At 21.0% G+C, this 27,978-nt stretch overlaps 1 protein-coding gene and 3 pseudogenes across 1 annotated transcript; 3 read left to right on the top strand and 1 right to left on the bottom strand.

Moving 5' to 3' along the window:
- Positions 1-19: 19 nt before the first annotated feature.
- On the top strand, positions 20-12,063 carry LOC127012096 (NADH-ubiquinone oxidoreductase chain 1-like; annotated as a pseudogene).
- Positions 12,064-14,687: 2,624 nt separating this feature from the next.
- On the bottom strand, positions 14,688-16,021 carry LOC122818109 (cytochrome c oxidase subunit 1-like; annotated as a pseudogene).
- A 465-nt stretch (positions 16,022-16,486) lies between these two features.
- LOC127012095 (NADH-ubiquinone oxidoreductase chain 1-like) lies at positions 16,487-21,514 on the top strand. The gene is given in 3 exon segments (XM_050890320.1): positions 16,487-16,492; positions 20,630-21,121; positions 21,124-21,514. Coding segments are annotated over 3 exon segments (585 nt in total). The 3' UTR covers positions 21,211-21,514.
- Positions 21,515-25,533: 4,019 nt separating this feature from the next.
- LOC127012094 (NADH-ubiquinone oxidoreductase chain 5-like) lies at positions 25,534-27,155 on the top strand (annotated as a pseudogene).
- The last annotated feature ends 823 nt before the right edge of the window (positions 27,156-27,978 follow it).

The raw sequence follows: 27,978 nt of genomic DNA, 5'->3' as shown, positions 1-27,978 counted from the left end.
ATTACAGTAGCTCCTCAAAATGATATTTGTCCTCAAGGTAAAACATATCCTGTAAAGGCTGTTCCTATAATTAAAAATAAAATAATCACTCCTACTAATCAAGTTGGGGTAAATAAATATGATCCGTAATAAATTCCTCGACCTACATGTAAATAAATACAAATAAAAAAAAATGATACACCGTTATCGTGTAAAGTTCGTAATAATCAACCATAATTAACATCTCGGCAAATATGATTAACTCTGTAAAATGCTAAATTAACATCTGCAGTATAATGTATTGCTAAAAACAATCCTGTTAAAATTTGAATAATTAAACATAAAACAAGTAAGGATCCAAAATTTCATCAACTTGAAATATTGATTGGAGCTGGTAAATCTACTAATGCATTACTAGCAATTTTAAATAAAGGGTGGGAAGTTCGTAAAGGTTTATTCATTAATTAGGATATTATTCGAATAGGTCCCTTAAATAATTTAGTAATTTTTACTACTACAATATAAGTAATTAAAAAATAATTTATTAAGAAAATAGTGATGAAATTAGTAGGAAAATTATATAATTTATTTAAAGATAAAGAATTTTCTGTTACGTACGAATTTATATTTATAATTGATTCTATTTCGTTATTTATTAGAAATAATGAAATAGAGGTTTTATCAACAATAAAAGATAAAATTAGTATAATAAATAAAATAAAAGCAGAAAATTAAGTAAGTTTAATTGATAAATTAAATATTTCATTTGAAGCTAATGAAGTAACATAAATAAATAAAACAAGTATTCCCCCTAAAAAAATTAAAAATAAAATATATGCATATCAAAAACTTTTAGTTATTAAACCTGAAATTAAACAAACAAAAATTGTTTGAATTAATAAAGCTAATCCTAAAGCTAATGGATGGATTATATTTAAAAAAATAATAGAAGTAGTAATAATTAAAGAGTATAAAATTAATTGAATAATTTCAAGAGGTAGTTTATTTAAAATATTAATTTTGGGGAATAATGATAATATTTCTTTTCTCTTGAAGTTTTAAAAGAAAAAATCTTTTTTTGATTTACTGTATCAATTAATATCTTTAATTTTTTATTTATTTTATTATCCTGTCTTATTATGTAGGGTAGGCCTACTCCTGAATTTGCCCTAAAAAATGATCCTCTTCAATGTTGTTCAACCCCATAGTCTTGTTAGCCGGTTGGTTAACAGTTCCCGTTTGTTCTCTTTTATTTTGAGGTTGCTCCTGTTGTGTGTTGTGTGGTTCGATTTTTTTTTAGTTTGATTACATTTATTTTGATAATTATTATATCCCTGATTATTACTGTTATCGGGTCTATTTGGCATCTGAATTGATTTATCAACATCCATTGGCTCTGGCTTACTTTGTTGTCTAAACGAGTTCCACTGATTTTGTTGGTCATTATTAAATCTTCCTTGATTCCAGGTATTGGTTCTATTTTCATTAAAATTGTTATAATTATTTCTGTTTTGATTATTTGATTGATTAAACCTTAAGTTATTAGTATATTTTTGATTATTATTATTATTGTTATTTGAGTTTTGTTGCCCATATAAGTTTGACTCATTAGTCTTGCGTTGTGATGATATAAAATGGTTCGCGAATTGGGCCCTCATATTGTTGCTATCAAGTTCTTGTACTATTACCGGGTGGATTCATGGAAAATATTACATCTGTTATGAACAATAACAATAATGTTTAAAAATATTAAACATAAATGTTAAAATAAAAGATAAAAATGAATAAAATAAAAAATTGATAAATCAAATAGATTCACTAATTATTAATGATCTTAATATTCATCCTAAATGATTAATAGAAGAAAAAGCTATTAATTTTCGCAGAGATGTTTGATTTAATCCTCCAAGAGCTTCAATAATAACTGATAAAATTACTCTAATTAATAATACATTTTTAATATTTAAATAAGAAATTAGTATTAATGGAGAAATTTTTTGTCAATTTATTAATATTAAAGCTGTTAATCCTTCTATTATATTAGGGAATCAAAAATGAAAAGGAGCGGCTCCACTTTTTAATAGTAAAGTAGATATAATAATTATTGATGTAAAAGATTCATTAATTTGTTATTTATATTGTTTTTCAATATTAATAAAATTGAAGAAAATAACAATACAGTTGATGCTAAAGCTTGAGTTAAAAAATATTTTAAAGAGGCTTCTGTTGATATTACATTATTATTATCTCTTAATAGAGGGATAAAAGATAACAAATTAATTTCTAAGCCTATTCAAGCTTCTAATCAAGAATTAGATGTAACTGTGATTAATGTTCCAATAATTAAAATTGTAATAAATAAAATTTTTGAGGAGTTATTAAAAATTAAAAAGAAAAGGATTATAACCTTTATAAATGGGGTATGAACCCAGTAGCTTAATTAGCTTATCTTTTTATAAATAATAAGTATAGATATATTTTGGTGTATGACAAAAGTTTTTCATATTTTAGAAAAAGTTTAATTCTATTAAATATAACAAATTTTTGTAACTAACAACATATAGATCAGTCAATGAATGCAGAAAAACTGTATAATTTACCCTACCAAGGTAACCCTTTTTTTTTTTTATTAATTAATTTTAAATTTATTACAATTTTAAAATATTTATGATTTTATATTAAATAAAAAAAACATATTAAATAATTATATTTATTTAAATTTTAAAATATTTTATAGGGGACTAATTTTTCAGATTTAGTGATTAAAAAAAATTATTTATATACATATATATATATAAATATTTAAAAATTTAAAATTTAAATAAATTGTTTTATAAAATTTTATTAATAAATTTATTTTTAATTTTATTAATTAATTAATGTATATATATATATATATATATATATATATATTTAAAGTATGTTTATTTATAAATATAAACTAATTTTAATTATTTTAATAATAAAAATCTTTTTTTAAAAAATGTAAAAAGTTTCATTTTTTTTTTTATTCAGTTTAAAATAGTTTTTTTTTTAGATAATCTTTTTTTTTATTTTTTAAATTTTTAGGAAAAAAAAATAATTTTTGTGTAAAAAAAATACAAATTTTCAAAATTTTTTTTTTTATATTAAAAATAAATAAATTTATATTAAAATTTTAAAAATTTTAAATTTTAATTTTTTTCAAAAAAAAAAATAATTAATAAAAATTATTTAGTGTAGAAATTATATACATATATTACAAATATTTAAATTATAAATTAATTAAAATTTGATTTTATAATTTTTTATCTATTATTTTACTATTTTTTAATATTTTTATAATAATTAAATAAAAATAAAATTTTAAAATATTTTATAAAAATAATTTGAAAGTTTTATTTTGGCTTTATAATTTGTTATTAATTTGATTTATATGTAAATTTTTGTGTGAATTTATATTTATTTTAAAAATAAATATATAAATTTTATTCGCAGTAATTAATATTATTAATTAAAGAAATTTAGAAATAGCAATATTAAAAAGTATTGACCAAATTGGTGCCAGCAGTCAAGGTTATACTAATAATACAAATAAATTTTTTTAGTATTAATTAAATTGAATTTTAATAATAAAATTAAATATATTAAGTGAAATTTTATATTTAAATTATTTTGTATAATTATAATTGAAGTTAAACAATTTTAATAAAAAACTAGGATTAGATACCCTATTATTTAAAATGTAAATTAATTGCTAAAGTAGTAATAGTTATGTTCTTGAACTTAAACAATTTGGCGGTATTTTAGTCTACCCAGAGGAACCTGTTTTGTAATCGATAATCCACGATGGACCTTACTTAAGTTTGTAATCAGTTTATATACCGTCGTTATCAGAATATTTTATAAGAATTATAATATTCAATAATTTTAATAAAAAATTATATCAGATCAAGGTGTAGCTTATATTTAAGTAATAATGGGTTACAATAAAATTGTTTAAATGGATAAAATTATGAAAAAATTTTTGAAAGTGGATTTGGTAGTATAATTATATAGATTAATAATTTGATTTTAGCTCTAAAATATGTACACGTCGCTCTTATTATTAAGGTAAGATAAGTCGTAACATAGTAGATGTACTGGAAAGTGTATCTAGAATGACAATTTAAAGCTTATTAAGTAAAGCATTTCATTTACATTGAAAAGATTTTTGTGCAAATCAATATAAATTGATTAGATTTTATTTATTAATTTAAATTATTTAAATGAAAATATTAGAAACAACTATAAATTTAAAAGTTTTAGTATTGTTTAAAGAAAAAATAATTTTAATAATAGTTTATTAGAATTGTAAAAGAAAATTGAAATAATTTGAAAAAATTTTATTATAAAAGAAAATTTAATTTATTGTACCTTGTGTATCAGCGTTTATTAAATAAAAAATAAATATTTATTTTTCTCGATTTTAAAAGAGTTAATATAATATATAAGTTAATGTGACAAAATTAATTAAAATATTATATTAGAAATGAAATGTTATTCGTTTTTATAGGTATCTAGTTTTTAAGAAATAAATTTAATTTAGAAATTATAAATTTATTTATTTAATTTTATTAATTAAATAATTTATAATTTTAATATTTTATGGGATAAGCTATAAAATAAATTTTTAAAAATAATAAATAAATTTGATAAATATATGCTTAGAATTAGCAATTATTAAAAAGTGTGTTATAATTTATTTTATAAATTAAATTATTTATTAAATTTTAATTATTTATTAAAATATTAACTTTAATATTTAAAATTAAGTAAAGAATTCGGAAAAATAATGTTCGCCTGTTAAACAAAAACATGTCTTTTTGAATTATATATAATGTCCAACCTGCCCACTGAAATTTTTTAAATGGCCGCAGTATTTTGACTGTGCAATGGTAGCATAATCATTAGTCTTTTAATTGAAGGCTGGAATGAATGGTTGGACGAAATATTAACTGTTTCATTTAAATTTTCTTTAGAATTTTATTTTTTAGTCAAAAAGATAAAATTTATTTAAAAGACGAGAAGACCCTATAAATCTTTATATTTTATTTATTTTAATTATAAAGATTAATTTAATTTTAATAAATTAAAATATTTTAATGGGGTGATATTAAAATTTTAAAAACTTTTAATTTTTAAAAACATTAGTTTATGAATAATTGATCCATTAATAATGATTAAAAAATTAAGTTACTTTAGGGATAACAGCGTAATTTTTTTGGAGAGTTCATATCGATAAAAAAGATTGCGACCTCGATGTTGGATTAAGATATAATTTTGGGTGTAGCCGTTCAAATTTTAAGTCTGTTCGACTTTTAAATTCTTACATGATCTGAGTTCAAACCGGTGTAAGCCAGGTTTGTTTCTATCTTTAAAAAATTATAATATTTTAGTAGGAAAGGACCAAATATTAAAATAATTATATTTTTAAATATGAATATTATTAATATAAAACTATTTTGGCAGATTAGTGCAATAAATTTAGAATTTATTTATGTAAATTATTTTACAAATAGTACTTGTTTTATATAGAATTTGTTTTATCATTAATTGGAAGTTCATTATTAGTAATTTGTGTGTTAGTAAGTGTAGCTTTTTTAACTTTATTAGAACGTAAAGTTTTAGGTTATATTCAAATTCGTAAAGGTCCTAATAAAGTTGGTTTAATAGGAATTCCTCAACCTTTTTGTGATGCAATTAAATTATTTACAAAAGAACAAACTTATCTATTATTATCTAATTATTTAAGATATTATATTTCTCCAATTTTTTCTTTATTTTTATCTTTATTTGTTTTAATATGTATACCTTTTTTTGTTAAATTGTATTCTTTTAATTTAGGAGGTTTATTTTTTTTATGTTGTACAAGATTAGGTGTATATACTGTTATAGTAGCTGGTTGATCTTCAAATTCTAATTATGCTTTATTAGGAGGATTACGAGCTGTAGCTCAAACTATCTCATATGAAGTTAGATTAGCTTTAATTTTATTATTAATTTTATTTTTTTAATTGGTAGATATAATATAATTTATTTTTTTAATTATCAAATTTATATATGGTTTTTAATTATTTTATTTCCTATAGCTTTAGTTTGATTAACTATTTCTTTAGCTGAAACTAATCGTACATCTTTTGATTTTGCTGAAGGAGAATCCGAATTAGTTTCTGTGTTTAATGTAGAATATAGAAGAGGAGGATTTACTTTAATTTTTATAGCTGAATATGCAAGAATTTTATTTATAAGAATATTATTTTGTGTAATTGTTTTAATGGTTGTGATGCTTTTAATTTATTATTTTATGTTAAATTAACTTTTATTTCTTTTGTTTTTATTTGAGCTCGTGGGACTTTACCTCGATTTCATTATGATAAATTAATTAATTAATTAATAAATATATTTAGCATGAAAATGTTTTTTATCATTTTCTTTAAATTACTTATTATTTTTTATTGGTTTTAAAATCTTATTATTTTCCTTATTATAGTGAATTTATTGTAGTAAAGTTAATAGAAAATTTAATTCTATCTTATGTTTTCAAATCATATGCTTATTCAAGCTCATTAACTATTAGTTTAATAAATTATCTCATCATTTTGTAACTAATGGATTAATTAAATAATATAAAAAATAAATAACTGTTAAAACTTGTCCAATCAATACATAAGGTTCTTCAACTGGTCGTGCTCCAATTCATGTTAATAAAATTTCTGTAACTAGTGTAGATCAAAATAAAATTTGATTAATTGGATAAATTGGATTCCTCAGAATTTTCTTAAATTTTAAAAAGGTAAAATAATTAAAATTGCAATTGATAAAACTAATGCGATAACTCCTCCTAATTTATTAGGAATGGAACGTAAAATTGCGTAAGCAAATAAAAAATATCATTCTGGTTGAATATGAGCAGGTGTAACTAAAGGGATAGCTGGGATAAAATTATGTCGGTCTCCTAATAAATTAGGACTAATTAATACTAATGAAATTAAAATAAAAATTATTATAATAAAACCTACAATATCCTTAAATGTAAAATAAGGATGGAAAGGAATTTTATCAATATTAGAATTTAATCCAATAGGATTATTAGATCCTGTTTGGTGTAAAAATAATAAATGGTAACAATAAATGGTAAAATAAAATGAAATGTAAAAAATCTAGTTAAAGTAGCGTCATCAACAGCGAATCCTCCTCATAATCATTGAACTAAATCTATTCCTAAATAAGGAATTGCGGATAAAAGATTTGTAATTACAGTAGCTCCTCAAAATGATATTTGTCCTCAAGGTAAAACATATCCTGTAAAGGCTGTTCCTATAATTAAAAATAAAATAATCACTCCTACTAATCAAGTTGGGGTAAATAAATATGATCCGTAATAAATTCCTCGACCTACATGTAAATAAATACAAATAAAAAAAAATGATACTCCGTTATCGTGTAAAGTTCGTAATAATCAACCATAATTAACATCTCGACAAATATGATTAACTCTGTAAAATGCTAAATTAACATCTGAAGTATAATGTATTGCTAAAAACAATCCTGTTAAAATTTGAATAGTTAAACATAAACCAAGTAAAGATCAAAAATTTCATCAACTTGAAATATTAATTGGAGCTGGTAAATCTACTAATGCATTATTAGCAATTTTAAATAAAGGGTGGGAAGTTCGTAAAGGTTTATTCATTAATTAAGATATTATTCGAATAGGTCCCTTAAATAATTTAGTAATTTTTACTACTACAATTAAAGTAATTAAAAAATAATTTATTAATAAAATGGTGATGAAATTAGTAGGAAAATTATATAATTTATTTAAAGATAAAGAATTTTCTGTTAAATATAAATTTATATTTATAATTGATTCTATTTCGTTATTTATTAAAAATAATGAGATAGAAGTTTTATCAACAATAAAAGATAAAATTAGTATAATAAATAAAATAAAAGCAGAAAATAAAGTAAGTTTAATTGATAAATTAAATATTTCATTTGAAGCTAATGAAGTAACATAAATAAATAAAACAAGTATTCCCCCTAAAAAAATTAAAAATAAAATATATGAATATCAAAAACTTTAAGTTATTAAACCAGAAATTAAACAAACAAAAATTGTTTGAATTAATAAAGTTAATCCTAAAGCTAATGGATGGATTATATTTAAAAAAATAATAGAAGTAGTAATAATTAAAGAGTATAAAATTAATTGAATAATTTCAAGAGGTAGTTTATTTAAAATATTAGTTTTGGGGATTAATGAATAAGAAATTTCTTTTTTCTTGAAGTTTTAAAAGAAATAATCTTTTTTTTGATTTACAAGACCAATGTTTTTGTTAAACTATTAAAACTAATGATTATAATTTTATATTGAAGTTTACCTATAATTTTATTTATTTTAGGTTTATTTTGTTTCTAATCGAAAACATTTACTTTCTATACTTTTAAGTTTAGAATTTATTGTTTTAATATTATTTTTTATATTATTTATTTATTTAAATATGTTAAATTATAAAAATTATTTTAGAATAATGTTTTTAACTTTTAGAGTATGTGAAGGAGCTTTAGGTTTATCTATTTTAGTTTCTATAATTCGTACACATGGTAATGATTATTTTCAATCGTTTAGAGTTATATAATGTTAAAAATTATTATTTTTTATTATTTTTAACTCCTGTTTGTTTTATTAATAATATGTATTGAATGGTTCAAATTATATTATTTTTTATTGGATTTATTTTTTTATTAATAAATAATTTTATAAATTATTGATCAGAAATTTCTTATTTTTTAGGTTGTGATATGCTTTCTTATGGATTAGTATATTAAGATTATGAATTTGTTCTTTAATATTATTAGCTAGAGAAAGAGTTAATAAATATAATAATTATAAAAGTTTATTTTTATTAAATATTGTAATTTTATTGTTGTTATTAATTTTAACATTTAGAAGAATAAGTTTATTTATATTTTATTTAGTTTTTGAAAGAAGATAAATTCCTACATTATTTTTAATTTTAGGATGAGGATATCAACCTGAGCGTTTACAAGCGGGTGTTTACTTATTGTTTTATACATTATTAGTTTCATTACCTATATTAATTGGTATTTTTTATGTGATAAATAAAACAGGTTCAATGAATTTTTATTTAATAAATAATTTAATATTTAATTATGATTTATTATATTTTTGTTTATTATGTGCATTTTTAGTGAAAATACCAATGTTTTTAGTTCAAATATGATTGCCAAAAGCTCATGTTGAAGCACCAGTTTCTGGTTCTATAATTTTAGCTGGGATTATATTAAAATTAGGAGGTTATGGTTTATTACGAGCTATTTCTTTTTTACAATTAATAAATTTAAAGTACAGTTTTATTTGAATTAGAATTAGATTAGTAGGAGGAGTAATAGTGAGATTAGTATGTTTGCGTCAAACAGATTTAAAGCCATTAATTGCTTATTCTTCTGTTGCTCATATAGGAATTGTTTTAGCAGGTTTATTACAATAACTTAATGAGGGTTATGTGGTTCATACACTTTAATAATTGCTCATGGTCTATGTTCTTCCGGATTATTTTGTTTAGCTAATGTTTCTTATGAACGTTTAGGAAGTCGTAGTATATTAATTAATAAGAGTTTATTGAATTTTATACCTGCTATAACTTTATGATGATTTTTATAAAGATCAGCTAATATAGCTGCTCCGCCTACATTAAATTTATTAGGAGAATTTTCTTTGTTAAATAGAATTGTTTCTTGATCATGAATTTCAATAATTATTTTATCATTTTTATCATTTTTTAGAGCTGCTTATACTTTATATTTATATTCTTTTAGTCAACATGGAAAATTATTTTCTGGAGTTTATTCTTTTAGAGGAGGTAAAATTCGAGAATATTTGTTAATACTATTACATTGACTACCTTTAAATTTATTAATTTTAAAAAGAGAATCATGTTTATTATGATTATATTTAAATAGTTTAATAAAAATACTAATTTGTGGTGTTAGTGATATGAAATAATTCATTTTAGATCGTGAAATATTTATCAATTTGTAGAATTAGATTTGTTAATTTAATTTCTATTAGTTTATCATGTTTTTTATTAAGATTATATTTTTTATTAAATAATATAGTTTATTTTATTGAATGAGAAGTTGTTTCTTTAAATTCCATAAGAATTGTAATAACTTTTTTATTTGATTGAATAAGTTTATTTTTTATATCTTTTGTTTTAATAATTGCTTCATTAGTAATTTTTTATAGAAAGGAATATATAAGAAGAGATGAAAATATTAATCGATTTATTATATTAGTATTAATATTTGTTTTATCAATAATATTATTAATTATTAGTCCTAATTTAATTAGAATTTTATTAGGATGAGATGGTTTAGGATTAGTTTCTTATTGTTTAGTTATTTATTTTCAAAATATGAAATCTTATAATGCAGGTATATTAACTGCTTTATCTAATCGGAATTGGGGATGTAGCTCTTCTTTTAGCTGTTGCTTGAATATTAAATTATGGAAGATGAAATTATATTTTTTATTTAAAATGAATTTGAAATATTGATAATTGGAAGTTTAGTAATGTTAGCTTCTATAACTAAAAGAGCACAAATTCCTTTTTCTTCTTGGTTACCAGCTGCTATAGCAGCTCCTACTCCTGTATCTGCTTTGGTTGTTCATTCATCAACTTAGTCACAGCTGGGGTTTATTTATGGATTCGGCTTAATATTATTTTAAGAACTTCTTGATTAGATCAATTGTTACTTTTATTATCAGGTTTAACTATATTTATAGCTGGATTGGGAGCTAATTTTGATTTTGATTTAAAGAAAATTTATCTACTTTAAGACAATTAGGTTTAATAATAAGAATTTTATCTATAGGGTTTTATAAATTAGCTATATTTCATTTATTAACTCATGCTTTATTTAAGGCTTTATTATTTATATGTGCTGGAGCTATTATTCATAATATAAATAATTCTCAAGATATTCATTTAATAGGAGGATTAAGAATTCATATACCTTTAACTAAGCTTTTTGTGGAATACCTTTTTTAGCTGGATTTTATTCTAAGTATATAATTTAGAAATTGTTAGAATTAGAAATATTAATATATTTTCATTTTTTATATTTTTTTCCACAGGTTTACTTGTTAGTTATTCTTTTGGATTAGTATATTATTCTATAACTGGTGATTTAAATTGTGGGAGTTTAAATATATTAAATGATGAAAGTTGAGTTATACCTTGAAGGATGTTAGGTTTATTAGGTATAAGAATTATTGGAGGGAGAATGTGAAATTGGTTAATTTTCCCTATCCCTTATATAATTTGTTTACCTTTTTATTTAAAATTATTAACGTTATTTGTGTGTATTTTAGAGGTTTATCAGGTTATTTAATTTCGATAAGAAATTTATATACTTTAAATAAGTCTTTATTAAATTATAATTTAGTTGTTTTTCTTGGGTCAATATGATTTATACCTTATATCAGAACTTATGGAATAATTTCTTATCCATTAAATTATGGTCAATTAGTGGTAAAGTTTTGATCAGGGTTGATCAGAATATTTTGAAGGTCAACATTTGTATCATAAATTAACTGATTATTCAAAAACATTATTTTTAATACATAATAATAGTTTAAAAATTTTTTTAATATTATTTGTATTTTGAATTTTAATTTTATTTAATTTTTTAGTATTTTTATATTCAAATAGCTTATGTATAGAGTATAACACTGAAGATGTTATGGAGATTAATTAATCTTTGAATATAGTGAATTTATTTTAGTAATTTATAAAAATAATGTATTTTATTATTACAATGAAAATGTTAAGTTTTAATTTAAACTATATAAGTAGAAGTATAAATGGAATTTAACCATTAAAAGAAAAAAGTTAGCAGCTTTTACTTGATCACCATACTTCCTTAATTGGAGATAATTCCCAGTTATATCATTAACAGTGATACGCCTCTTTTTGGCTTCAATTAAAGAATAAGGGTAAATTTACCTAAGGTTAGGTCGAAACTAACTGCAATTAATCGCTTCATATTCTATTTAAGGTAGATTGAATATTCATTACTTTTTGAATGCAAATCAAATGTTATAATTAACTACAACCCTATTTTAATTAGATCAATTTAATATACCTTGATTTCATTCATGATAAAGACCAATTAATAAAATTAAAATAAAAATAATTGAAGTAATTGTTCAAATTATAATATTTGAATATTTTAAAATAATAATTATTGGTAGAATTAAAGCAATTTCCACATCGAAAATTAAAAAAATAATAGTAATTAAAAAAAATCGTAGTGTAAATGGAAGTCGAGAAGATGATTTTGGGTCAAATCCACATTCAAATGGAGATCTTTTTTCTCGGTCAATAAATGCTTTTTTTGATAATATTGAAGCTAAAAATATAACAATAGTTGTAATTAATAAAATTAAAGAAGCAATAATAATAATAGAGAAAATTATCTATACTATTTATTAATAGACCTTATGATTGGAAGTCAAATATACTTTTATACTATATAGATAATTTTAATGATAGTAGTTTAACCTCCTCATCAGTAAATTGTAATATATAAAAATAATCATACTACATCTACAAAATGTCAATATCATGCAGCTGCTTCAAATCCAAAATGATGATTTTTTGAAAAATGATTATTTAAATGTCGTAATAAACATACCAATAAAAAAGTTGTTCCAATTAAAACATGGACTCCATGAAATCCAGTAGCCATATAAAATGTTGATCCATAAACTGAATCGGCAATAGTAAATGGAGCTTCAATATATTCATAAGCTTGTAAAATTGTAAAATAAATTCCCAATAAAACGGTAAAAAATAAACCTTGAGTTGTTTGTGAATGATTTCTTTCTATTAAACTATGATGAGCTCAAGTTACAGTTACTCCTGAAGCTAATAAAATAGCTGTATTTAAAAGAGGAATTTGAAAAGGATTAAATGAGATAATACCTAAAGGAGGTCATGAAGCTCCTAATTCAATTGCTGGAGATAATCTTCTTTGAAAGAATGCTCAAAAAAAACTTACAAAAAATAAAACTTCTGATAAAATAAATAAAATTATTCCTCATCGTAATCCAATAGTTACAGCATAAGTATGTAATCCTTGGTATGTTCCTTCTCGAGATACATCTCGTCATCATTGATAAACTGTTAAAATAGTAATAATATTACCTAATAAAAATAATGAGATATCATATTGATGAAATCATTTTACTATACCTGATAGTTGTTATAGCTCCAATTGCTCCTGTTAAAGGTCAAGGACTATAATTCTAATAGTTTCAATACATACTATAAATGGTATAAGAACTGCAGGTGTTCCTTGAGGTACTAAATGAGCAAATATATGTTGAGTATGATTAATTCATCCATATAATATAAAACATAATCATAAAGGTAATGCTAAAGATAAAGTTAAAGTTAAATGACTTGTTCTTGTAAAAATATAAATTATTTTAAAATAATATAAAAAAATTAAATAAAATTAATGAAAATAATGAAATAAAAATAAATGTTGATCCATTATTTCCTGAAGGTCCTAATAAAGTTTTAAATTCTTTATGAAGTGTAAATAAAATAGAATTTCAAAAAATATTGTATCAAGAAATTGAAGGAATTATTAAAGTCCTAAGAATGTTCTTAATCAATTTAAAGATAAATTAAAAATAGCTGAAGGGTCAAATACAGAAAATAAATTTGTTATCATTTTCAATTCATTGAATTTAAATTAATATTTTTTAATTCGTTAGATTTAGGGGAAGTTGGCATATAAGAATAATAGTTAATAGAACAAAATAAAATAAATATAATAGAGAAAACAATAAATAATAATAATCATCTAATTGGGGCTATTTGTGGAATTAAAAAATATTAATACTTTAATAATTTTAGTTTGACATACTAATGTTATATATTTAACTAATTTTTTATTCATTAGAAGTAAGTGCTAATTTACTATTGAATGGTTTAAGAGACCAGTACTTGCTTTCAGTCATCTAATGAAGAATTATTACTAGAAATTCATTTAATAAAATAATTTACAGGAACACTTTCAATTACAATTTGTATAAAACTATGATTAGCTCCACAAATTTCTGAACATAAATTATCAACATCTAATAATCGAAATCCATCAGTTGCTAATTCATTTGTAGGAATTATATAAGAATCAAATTCAATATTATTAAAATCAGAATATTCATAACTTCAGTATCATTGATGACCAATACTTTTTAAAGTAACTGAAGGTTCATTAATTTCATCTAATAAGTATAATAATCGTAAAGAAGGAAGAGCAATAAATAATAAAATAATTGCTGGTAGAATAGTTCAAATTATTTCAATAAGTTGTCCATGCAACAGGAATCGATTTACGTAATTATTTAAAAATAATATGAATTTAATATTCATATTATTTTTAAATAATCCAACTAATACAGTTGTTACAATTATAACTAAAATTAAAATTGCGTGATCGTGAAAAAAAATTAATTGTTCCATTAAAGGAGAAGCTCTATCTTGTAAACCTAAATTAGCTCATGTAGACATTAATTTTCTAAAAAAAGTGAAATACTTTATATAAGGAGCTTAAATCCATTGCACTAATCTGCCATATCAGAAATTAATTTCTACATTTCAAGTTGTATAAGCATCTGGACAATCTGAATAACGTCGAGGTATACCAGCTAATCCTAAAAAATGTTGAGGGAAAAATGTTAAATTTACTCCAATAAATATAATGATAAATTGACTTTTTAATCATTTAGCATTTAATGTTAATCCTGCAAATAAAGGGTATCAGTGAATGAATCCTGCTATAATAGCAAATACAGCTCCTATTGATAATACATAATGGAAGTGAGCTACAACATAGTAAGTGTCATGAAGAATAATATCAACTGATAAATTAGCTAATACTACTCCTGTTAATCCTCCAACTGTAAATAAAAATACAAACCCTAAAGCTCATAAAATAGCTGGAGAGTAAGAAAGTTGAGTTCAATGTAAAGTTGCTTATCATCTAAAAATTTTAATACCAGTAGGAACAGCAATAATTATAGTTGCAGAAGTAAAATTAGCTCGAGTATCTACATCTATTCCTACTGTAAATATGTGGTGAGCTCATACAATAAATCCTAATAATCCAATAGCAAGTATAGCTTAAATTATTCGTAAAGAACCAAAAGTTTCCTTTTTACCAGATTCTTGGCTAATAATATGAGAAATTATTCCGAATACTTCAGGGTGTCCATAAAATCAAAATAAATGTTGGTATAAAATTGGGTCTCCTCCTCCAGCTGGATCAAAAATGAGGTATTTAATTTTCGGTCTGTTAATAACATAGTAATAGCTCCAGCTAATACTGGTAATGATAACAAAAGTAATAAAGCAGTAATAACAACTGATCAAACCAATAAAGGTATTCGGTCTAATGTAATTCCTGTTGATCGTATATTAATTACAGTTATAATAAAATTTACAGCTCCTAAAATTGAAGAAATTCCGGCTAAATGTAGAGAAAAAATTCTAAATCAACTAAAGCCTCACCATGAGCAATTCCAGCAGAGAGAGGTGGGTAAACCGTCCACCCTGTTCCAGCTCCATTTTCTACCATTCTTCTCACTAATAATAAAGAAAGAGCAGGAGGTAGTAATCAAAATCTTATATTATTTATTCGTGGAAATGCTATATAAGGAGCTCCTAATATTAATGGTACTAATCAATTTCCAAACCCTCCAATTATAATAGGTATTACTATAAAAAAATTATAATAAAAGCATGGGCAGTAACAATTACATTATAAATTTGATGATCCCAAATTAATGCTCCTGGATGTCCTAATTCAGCTCGAATTAAAATTCTTAAAGATGTTCCTACTATTCCGGCTCAATCTCCAAAAATAAAATATAAAGTTCCAATATCCTTATGATTTGTAGAAAATAATCATTGTCGCGATTGGATCAAGTGGCTGAAGTTTAGGCGGTCGATTGTATATCTATTTATAAGAGTTATTCTTCTTAATTATTAAAATTGGTCTTATAGTCAATAACGACATCAAACTGCAATTTTGAAGGAGTAAAATTTTACTAAGGCTTAAAGGGATGCCCTCTATTTACAGCTTTGAAGGCTATTAGTTTTATTAACTTAAAACCTTAAAATATAAAAAGAAATAAAGAAATTAAGAATAACCCAAAAATTGAAAAAAGTTATAATTAAATATAAATTAGTATTACTACTATTTATATTTATTTCTATGACTCAATTATTTTCAAAATAATTTAATATAAAAGCTGAGTAACAAATTCGAAGATAAAAAAATAATGTAATTAAAGTCGATATTATTATTAATGTTAATAAAAAATATTGATTACATAATGTTAATTGTTGGATTACAAGTCATTTAGGTAAAAATCCTAAAAATGGGGGTAATCCACCTAATGATAAAAAATTCATTAATAATGAAAATTTTAAAATTTTTCTATTTACAAATCAAAAAAATAATTGATTTAAATGAAATAATTTAAAAATATTAAACATAAATGTTAAAATAAAAGATAAAAATGAATAAAATAAAAAATAAATAAATCAAATAGATTCACTAAATAATATTAATATTCATCCTAAATGATTAATAGAAGAAAAAGCTATTAATTTTCGTAAAAAAGTTTGATTTAATCCTCCAAGAGCTCCAATAATTACTGATAAAATTACTCTAATTAATAATGTTTAAATAAGAAATTAGTATTAATGGGGCAATTTTTTGTCAAGTTATTAATATTAAAGCATTTATTCATGTTAATCCTTCTATTATATTAGGGAATCAAAAATGAAAAATAGCGGCTCCACTTTTTAATAGTAAATTTGATATATAAATAATGTAAAAGATTCATTAATTTCGTTATTTATATTATTTTTCAATATTAATAAAATTGAAGAAAATAACAATACAGTTGATGCTAAAGCTCGAGTTAAAAAATATTTTAAAGAGGCTTTTGTTGATATTACATTATTATTATCTCTTAATAGGGGGATAAAAGATAACAAATTAATTTCTAAACCTATTCAAGCTCCTAACCAAGAATTAGACGTAACTGTGATTAATGTTCCAATAATTATAATTGTAATAAATAAAATTTTTGAGGAGTTATTAAAAATTAAAAAGAAAAGGATTATAACCTTTATAAATGGGGTATGAACCCAGTAGCTTAATTAGCTTATCTTTTTATAAATAATAAATATAGATATATTTTGGTGTATGACGCACAAAAGTTTTTGATACTTTTAGAAATAGTTTAATTCTGTTAAACATAAAAAATCTTTGTAACTAACAACATATAAATCAGTCAATGAATGCAGAAAAACTGCATTAGATAAATATTTGAATATAGATTTTTTTTACCATTTATATTACCATTTTTGGATTTTGAAATTTTTTATTTAACTTGTTAACTATATAATAATATATTAAATATTTATATACATACAGATTATCTATTAATCTTGAATTTAGTATACAAAAAATTAAAAAAAAAAAAGATTTTTTATTATTAATGAATTAATTTAATAAATTTTAAATTTTATTTAATTATTAAAATTAAATTTTTTAATATATTTAAAATACCTATTTTATATATATACACACATAATATATATATATATATTTATATATATATTAGAATAATAAATTATTAATATTTTTAATTTTTATTAAATTATAATTTATTTATATTATTTTTATTACTAAAAAAAAATTATTTTTATTATAGTAAAAAATAATTTTATTTTATTACATTTATTATAATATTAAATCTTAAAAAAAAAAATAATTATTAAAAATGTTAAATAAATATATTTTTATGATAATTTTTTGAATTAAAATTTATTTAAATTTTAAAATATTTTATAGGGGACTAATTTTTCAGATTTAGTGATTAAAAAAAATTATTTATATACATATATATATATATAAATATTATATATAAAATTAGAAATTATTTTGTTAGTTTCAAAATTTAAAATTTAAATAAATTGTTTCATAAAATTTTATTAATAAATTTATTTTTAATTTTATTAATTAATTAATGTATATATATATATATATATATATTTATATTTAAAGTATGTTTATTTATAAATATAAACTAATTTTAATTATTTTAATAATAAAAATCTTTTTTTAAAAAATGTAAAAAGTTTTATTTTTTTTTTATTTAGTTTAAAATAGTTTTTTTTAGATAATCTTTTTTTTTTAAATTTTTACATACATATATTACAAATATTTAAATTATAAATTAATTAAAATTTGATTTTATAATTTTTTATCTATTATTTTACTATTTTTTAATATTATAATAATTAAATAAAAATAAAATTTTAAAATATTTTATAAAAATAATTTGAAAGTTTTATTTTGGCTTTATAATTTGTTATTAATTTGATTTATATGTAAATTTTTGTGTGAATTTATATTTATTTTAAAAATAAATATATAAATTTTATTCGCAGTAATTAATATTATTAATTAAAGAAATTTAGAAATAGCAATATTAAAAAGTATTGACCAAATTGGTGCCAGCAGTCGCGGTTATACTAATAATACAAATAAATTTTTTTAGTATTAATTAAATTGAATTTTAATAATAAAATTAAATATATTAAGTGAAATTTTATATTTAAATTATTTTGTATAATTATAATTGAAGTTAAACAATTTTAATAAAAAACTAGGATTAGATACCCTATTATTTAAAATGTAAATTAATTGCTAAAGTAGTAATAGTTATGTTCTTGAACTTAAACAATTTGGCGGTATTTTAGTCTACCCAGAGGAACCTGTTTTGTAATCGATAATCCACGATGGACCTTACTTAAGTTTGTAATCAGTTTATATACCGTCGTTATCAGAATATTTTATAAGAATTATAATATTCAATAATTTTAATAAAAAATTATATCAGATCAAGGTGTAGCTTATATTTAAGTAATAATGGGTTACAATAAAATTATTTAAATGGATAAAATTATAAAAAAATTTTTGAAAGTGGATTTGGTAGTAAAATTATATAGATTAATAATTTGATGTTAGCTCTAAAATATGTACACGTCGCTCTTATTATTAAGGTAAGATAAGTCGTAACATAGTAGATGTACTGGAAAGTGTATCTAGAATGACAATTTAAAGCTTATTAAGTAAAGCATTTCATTTACATTGAAAAGATTTTTGTGCAAATCAATATAAATTGATTAGATTTTATTTATTAATTTAAATTATTTAAATGAAAATATTAGAAATAACTATAAATTTAAAAGTTTTAGTATTGTTTAAAGAAAAAATAATTTTAATAATAGTTTATTAGAATTGTAAAAGAAAATTGAAATAATTTGAAAAAATTTTATTATAAAAGAAAATTTAATTTATTGTACCTTGTGTATCAGCGTTTATTAAATAAAAAATAAATATTTATTTTTCTCGATTTTAAAAGAGTTAATATAATATATAAGTTAATGTGACAAAATTATTTAAAATATTATATTAGAAATGAAATGTTATTCGTTTTTATAGGTATCTAGTTTTTAAGAAATAAATTTAATTTAGGAATTATAAATTTATTTATTTAATTTTATTAATTAAATAATTTATAATTTTAATATTTTATGGGATAAGCTATAAAATAAATTTTTAAAAATAATAAATAAATTTGATAAATATATGCTTAGAATTAGCAATTATTAAAAAGTGTGTTATAATTTATTTTATAAATTAAATTATTTATTAAATTTTAATTATTTATTAAAATATTAACTTTAATATTTAAAATTAAGTAAAGAATTCGGCAAAAATAATGTTCGCCTGTTAAACAAAAACATGTCTTTTTGAATTATATATAATGTCCAACCTGCCCACTGAAATTTTTTAAATGGCCGCAGTATTTTGACTGTGCAATGGTAGCATAATCATTAGTCTTTTAATTGAAGGCTGGAATGAATGGTTGGACGAAATATTAACTGTTTCATTTAAATTTTCTTTAGAATTTTATTTTTTAGTCAAAAAGATAAAATTTATTTAAAAGACGAGAAGACCCTATAAATCTTTATATTTTATTTATTTTAATTATAAAGATTAATTTAATTTTAATAAATTAAAATATTTTAATGGGGTGATATTAAAATTTTAAAAACTTTTAATTTTTAAAAACATTAGTTTATGAATAATTGATCCATTAATAATGATTAAAAAATTAAGTTACTTTAGGGATAACAGCGTAATTTTTTTGGAGAGTTCATATCGATAAAAAAGATTGCGACCTCGATGTTGGATTAAGATATAATTTTGGGTGTAGCCGTTCAAATTTTAAGTCTGTTCGACTTTTAAATTCTTACATGATCTGAGTTCAAACCGGTGTAAGCCAGGTTGGTTTCTATCTTTAAAAAATTATAATATTTTAGTAGGAAAGGACCAAATATTAAAATAATTATATTTTTAAATATGAATATTATTAATATAAAACTATTTTGGCAGATTAGTGCAATAAATTTATTTATGTAAATTATTTTACAAATAGTACTTGTTTTATATAGAATTTGTTTTGTCATTAATTGGAAGTTTATTATTAGTAATTTGTGTGTTAGTAAGTGTAGCTTTTTTAACTTTATTAGAACGTAAAGTTTTAGGTTATATTCAAATTCGTAAAGGTCCTAATAAAGTTGGTTTAATAGGAATTCCTCAACCTTTTTGTGATGCAATTAAATTATTTACAAAAGAACAAACTTATCCATTATTATCTAATTATTTAAGATATTATATTTCTCCAATTTTTTCTTTATTTTTATCTTTATTTGTTTTAATATGTATACCTTTTTTTGTTAAATTGTATTCTTTTAATTTAGGAGGTTTATTTTTTTTATGTTGTACAAGATTAGGTGTATATACTGTTATAGTAGCTGGTTGATCTTCAAATTCTAATTATGCTTTATTAGGAGGATTACGAGCTGTAGCTCAAACTATCTCATATGAAGTTAGATTAGCTTTAATTTTATTATTAATTTTATTTTTTTAATTGGTAGATATAATATAATTTATTTTTTTAACTATCAAATTTATATATGGTTTTTAATTATTTTATTTCCTATAGCTTTAGTTTGATTAACTATTTCTTTAGCTGAAACTAATCGTACACCTTTTGATTTTGCTGAAGGAGAATCCGAATTAGTTTCTGGGCTTAATGTAGAATATAGAAGAGGAGGATTTGCTTTAATTTTTATAGCTGAATATGCAATAATTTTATTTATAAGAATATTGTTTTGTGTAATTTTTTTATGATGTGATGTTTTTAATTTATTATTTTATGTTAAATTAACTTTTATTTCTTTTGTTTTTATTTGAGCTCGTGGGACTGTACCTCGCTTTCGTTATGATAAATTAATATATTTAGCATGAAAATGTTTTTTTTCATTTTCTTTAAATTACTTATTATTTTTTATTGGTTTTAAAATCTTATTATTTTCCTTATTATAGTGAATTTATTTTAGTAAAGTTAATAGAAAATTAAATTCTATCTTATGTTTTCAAAACATATGCTTGTTCAAGCTCATTAACTATTAGTTTAATAAATTGTATCATCATTTTGTAACTAATGGATTAATTAAATAATATAAAAAATAAATAACTGTTAAAACTTGTCCAATCAATACATAAGGTTCTTCAACTGGTCGTGCTCCAATTCATGTTAATAAAATTACTGTAACTAGTTAAGATCAAAATAAAATTTGATTAATTGGATAAATTGGATTCCTCGGAATTTTCTTAAATTTTAAAAAGGTAAAATTATTAAAATTGCAATTGATAAAACTAATGCGATAACTCCTCCTAATTTATTAGGAATGGAACGTAAAATTGCGTAAGCAAATAAAAAATATCATTCTGGTTGAATATGAGCAGGTGTAACTAAAGGGTTAGCTGGGATAAAATTATGTCGGTCTTCTAATAGATTAGGACTAATTAATACTAATGAAATTAAAATAAAAATTATTATAATAAAACCTACAATATCCTTAAATGTAAAATAAGGATGGAAAGGAATTTTATCAATATTAGAATTTAATCCAATAGGATTATTAGATCCTGTTTGGTGTAAAAATAATAAATGGTAACAATAAATGGTAAAATAAAATGAAATGTAAAAAATCGAGTTAAAGTAGCGTCATCAACAGCGAATCCTCCTCATAATCATTGAACTAAATCTATTCCTAAATAAGGAATTGCGGATAAAAGATTTGTAATTACAGTAGCTCCTCAAAATGATATTTGTCCTCAAGGTAAAACATATCCTGTAAAGGCTGTTCCTATAATTAAAAATAAAATAATCACTCCTACTAATCAAGTTGGGGTAAATAAATATGATCCGTAATAAATTCCTCGACCTACATGTAAATAAATACAAATAAAAAAAATGATGCACCGTTATCGTGTAAAGTTCGTAATAATCAACCATAATTAACATCTCGACAAATATGATTAACTCTGTAAAATGCTAAATTAACATCTGAAGTATAATGTATTGCTAAAAACAATCCTGTTAAAATTTGAATAGTTAAACATAAACCAAGTAAAGATCAAAAATTTCATCAACTTGAAATATTAATTGGAGCTGGTAAATCTACTAATGCATTATTAGCAATTTTAAATAAAGGGTGGGAAGTTCGTAAAGGTTTATTCATTAATTAAGATATTATTCGAATAGGTCCCTTAAATAATTTAGTAATTTTTACTACTACAATTAAAGTAATTAAAAAATAATTTATTAATAAAATGGTGATGAAATTAGTAGGAAAATTATATAATTTATTTAAAGATAAAGAATTTTCTGTTAAATATAAATTTATATTTATAATTGATTCTATTTCGTTATTTATTAAAAATAATGAGATAGAAGTTTTATCAACAATAAAAGATAAAATTAGTATAATAAATAAAATAAAAGCAGAAAATAAAGTAAGTTTAATTGATAAATTAAATATTTCATTTGAAGCTAATGAAGTAACATAAATAAATAAAACAAGTATTCCCCCTAAAAAAATTAAAAATAAAATATATGAATATCAAAAACTTTAAGTTATTAAACCAGAAATTAAACAAACAAAAATTGTTTGAATTAATAAAGTTAATCCTAAAGCTAATGGATGGATTATATTTAAAAAAATAATAGAAGTAGTAATAATTAAAGAGTATAAAATTAATTGAATAATTTCAAGAGGTAGTTTATTTAAAATATTAGTTTTGGGGATTAATGAATAAGAAATTTCTTTTTTCTTGAAGTTTTAAAAGAAATAATCTTTTTTTTGATTTACAAGACCAATGTTTTTGTTAAACTATTAAAACTAATGATTATAATTTTATATTGAAGTTTACCTATAATTTTATTTATTTTAGGTTTATTTTGTTTCTAATCGAAAACATTTACTTTCTATACTTTTAAGTTTAGAATTTATTGTTTTAATATTATTTTTTATATTATTTATTTATTTAAATATGTTAAATTATAAAAATTATTTTAGAATAATGTTTTTAACTTTTAGAGTATGTGAAGGAGCTTTAGGTTTATCTATTTTAGTTTCTATAATTCGTACACATGGTAATGATTATTTTCAATCGTTTAGAGTTATATAATGTTAAAAATTATTATTTTTTATTATTTTTAACTCCTGTTTGTTTTATTAATAATATGTATTGAATGGTTCAAATTATATTATTTTTTATTGGATTTATTTTTTTATTAATAAATAATTTTATAAATTATTGATCAGAAATTTCTTATTTTTTAGGTTGTGATATGCTTTCTTATGGATTAGTATATTAAGATTATGAATTTGTTCTTTAATATTATTAGCTAGAGAAAGAGTTAATAAATATAATAATTATAAAAGTTTATTTTTATTAAATATTGTAATTTTATTGTTGTTATTAATTTTAACATTTAGAAGAATAAGTTTATTTATATTTTATTTAGTTTTTGAAAGAAGATAAATTCCTACATTATTTTTAATTTTAGGATGAGGATATCAACCTGAGCGTTTACAAGCGGGTGTTTACTTATTGTTTTATACATTATTAGTTTCATTACCTATATTAATTGGTATTTTTTATGTGATAAATAAAACAGGTTCAATGAATTTTTATTTAATAAATAATTTAATATTTAATTATGATTTATTATATTTTTGTTTATTATGTGCATTTTTAGTGAAAATACCAATGTTTTTAGTTCAAATATGATTGCCAAAAGCTCATGTTGAAGCACCAGTTTCTGGTTCTATAATTTTAGCTGGGATTATATTAAAATTAGGAGGTTATGGTTTATTACGAGCTATTTCTTTTTTACAATTAATAAATTTAAAGTACAGTTTTATTTGAATTAGAATTAGATTAGTAGGAGGAGTAATAGTGAGATTAGTATGTTTGCGTCAAACAGATTTAAAGCCATTAATTGCTTATTCTTCTGTTGCTCATATAGGAATTGTTTTAGCAGGTTTATTACAATAACTTAATGAGGGTTATGTGGTTCATACACTTTAATAATTGCTCATGGTCTATGTTCTTCCGGATTATTTTGTTTAGCTAATGTTTCTTATGAACGTTTAGGAAGTCGTAGTATATTAATTAATAAGAGTTTATTGAATTTTATACCTGCTATAACTTTATGATGATTTTTATAAAGATCAGCTAATATAGCTGCTCCGCCTACATTAAATTTATTAGGAGAATTTTCTTTGTTAAATAGAATTGTTTCTTGATCATGAATTTCAATAATTATTTTATCATTTTTATCATTTTTTAGAGCTGCTTATACTTTATATTTATATTCTTTTAGTCAACATGGAAAATTATTTTCTGGAGTTTATTCTTTTAGAGGAGGTAAAATTCGAGAATATTTGTTAATACTATTACATTGACTACCTTTAAATTTATTAATTTTAAAAAGAGAATCATGTTTATTATGATTATATTTAAATAGTTTAATAAAAATACTAATTTGTGGTGTTAGTGATATGAAATAATTCATTTTAGATCGTGAAATATTTATCAATTTGTAGAATTAGATTTGTTAATTTAATTTCTATTAGTTTATCATGTTTTTTATTAAGATTATATTTTTTATTAAATAATATAGTTTATTTTATTGAATGAGAAGTTGTTTCTTTAAATTCCATAAGAATTGTAATAACTTTTTTATTTGATTGAATAAGTTTATTTTTTATATCTTTTGTTTTAATAATTGCTTCATTAGTAATTTTTTATAGAAAGGAATATATAAGAAGAGATGAAAATATTAATCGATTTATTATATTAGTATTAATATTTGTTTTATCAATAATATTATTAATTATTAGTCCTAATTTAATTAGAATTTTATTAGGATGAGATGGTTTAGGATTAGTTTCTTATTGTTTAGTTATTTATTTTCAAAATATGAAATCTTATAATGCAGGTATATTAACTGCTTTATCTAATCGGAATTGGGGATGTAGCTCTTCTTTTAGCTGTTGCTTGAATATTAAATTATGGAAGATGAAATTATATTTTTTATTTAAAATGAATTTGAAATATTGATAATTGGAAGTTTAGTAATGTTAGCTTCTATAACTAAAAGAGCACAAATTCCTTTTTCTTCTTGGTTACCAGCTGCTATAGCAGCTCCTACTCCTGTATCTGCTTTGGTTGTTCATTCATCAACTTAGTCACAGCTGGGGTTTACTTATGGATTCGGCTTAATATTATTTTAAGAACTTCTTGGTTAGATCAATTGTTACTTTTATTATCAGGTTTAACTATATTTATAGCTGGATTGGGAGCTAATTTTGATTTTGATTTAAAGAAAATTTATCTACTTTAAGACAATTAGGTTTAATAATAAGAATTTTATCTATAGGGTTTTATAAATTAGCTATATTTCATTTATTAACTCATGCTTTATTTAAGGCTTTATTATTTATATGTGCTGGAGCTATTATTCATAATATAAATAATTCTCAAGATATTCATTTAATAGGAGGATTAAGAATTCATATACCTTTAACTAAGCTTTTTGTGGAATACCTTTTTTAGCTGGATTTTATTCTAAGTATATAATTTAGAAATTGTTAGAATTAGAAATATTAATATATTTTCATTTTTTATATTTTTTTCCACAGGTTTACTTGTTAGTTATTCTTTTGGATTAGTATATTATTCTATAACTGGTGATTTAAATTGTGGGAGTTTAAATATATTAAATGATGAAAGTTGAGTTATACCTTGAAGGATGTTAGGTTTATTAGGTATAAGAATTATTGGAGGGAGAATGTGAAATTGGTTAATTTTCCCTATCCCTTATATAATTTGTTTACCTTTTTATTTAAAATTATTAACGTTATTTGTGTGTATTTTAGAGGTTTATCAGGTTATTTAATTTCGATAAGAAATTTATATACTTTAAATAAGTCTTTATTAAATTATAATTTAGTTGTTTTTCTTGGGTCAATATGATTTATACCTTATATCAGAACTTATGGAATAATTTCTTATCCATTAAATTATGGTCAATTAGTGGTAAAGTTTTGATCAGGGTTGATCAGAATATTTTGAAGGTCAACATTTGTATCATAAATTAACTGATTATTCAAAAACATTATTTTTAATACATAATAATAGTTTAAAAATTTTTTTAATATTATTTGTATTTTGAATTTTAATTTTATTTAATTTTTTAGTATTTTTATATTCAAATAGCTTATGTATAGAGTATAACACTGAAGATGTTATGGAGATTAATTAATCTTTGAATATAGTGAATTTATTTTAGTAATTTATAAAAATAATGTATTTTATTATTACAATGAAAATGTTAAGTTTTAATTTAAACTATATAAGTAGAAGTATAAATGGAATTTAACCATTAAAAGAAAAAAGTTAGCAGCTTTTACTTGATCACCATACTTCCTTAATTGGAGATAATTCCCAGTTATATCATTAACAGTGATACGCCTCTTTTTGGCTTCAATTAAAGAATAAGGGTAAATTTACCTAAGGTTAGGTCGAAACTAACTGCAATTAATCGCTTCATATTCTATTTAAGGTAGATTGAATATTCATTACTTTTTGAATGCAAATCAAATGTTATAATTAACTACAACCCTATTTTAATTAGATCAATTTAATATACCTTGATTTCATTCATGATAAAGACCAATTAATAAAATTAAAATAAAAATAATTGAAGTAATTGTTCAAATTATAATATTTGAATATTTTAAAATAATAATTATTGGTAGAATTAAAGCAATTTCCACATCGAAAATTAAAAAAATAATAGTAATTAAAAAAAATCGTAGTGTAAATGGAAGTCGAGAAGATGATTTTGGGTCAAATCCACATTCAAATGGAGATCTTTTTTCTCGGTCAATAAATGCTTTTTTTGATAATATTGAAGCTAAAAATATAACAATAGTTGTAATTAATAAAATTAAAGAAGCAATAATAATAATAGAGAAAATTATCTATACTATTTATTAATAGACCTTATGATTGGAAGTCAAATATACTTTTATACTATATAGATAATTTTAATGATAGTAGTTTAACCTCCTCATCAGTAAATTGTAATATATAAAAATAATCATACTACATCTACAAAATGTCAATATCATGCAGCTGCTTCAAATCCAAAATGATGATTTTTTGAAAAATGATTATTTAAATGTCGTAATAAACATACCAATAAAAAAGTTGTTCCAATTAAAACATGGACTCCATGAAATCCAGTAGCCATATAAAATGTTGATCCATAAACTGAATCGGCAATAGTAAATGGAGCTTCAATATATTCATAAGGTTGTAAAATTGTAAAATAAATTCCCAATAAAACGGTAAAAAATA

This window comes from Drosophila biarmipes, unplaced genomic scaffold (assembly GCF_025231255.1).
Source record: "Drosophila biarmipes strain raj3 unplaced genomic scaffold, RU_DBia_V1.1 ptg000019l, whole genome shotgun sequence".
Taxonomy (NCBI): domain Eukaryota; kingdom Metazoa; phylum Arthropoda; class Insecta; order Diptera; family Drosophilidae; genus Drosophila; species Drosophila biarmipes.
This window is presented reverse-complemented; position numbering and strand designations above follow the sequence as displayed.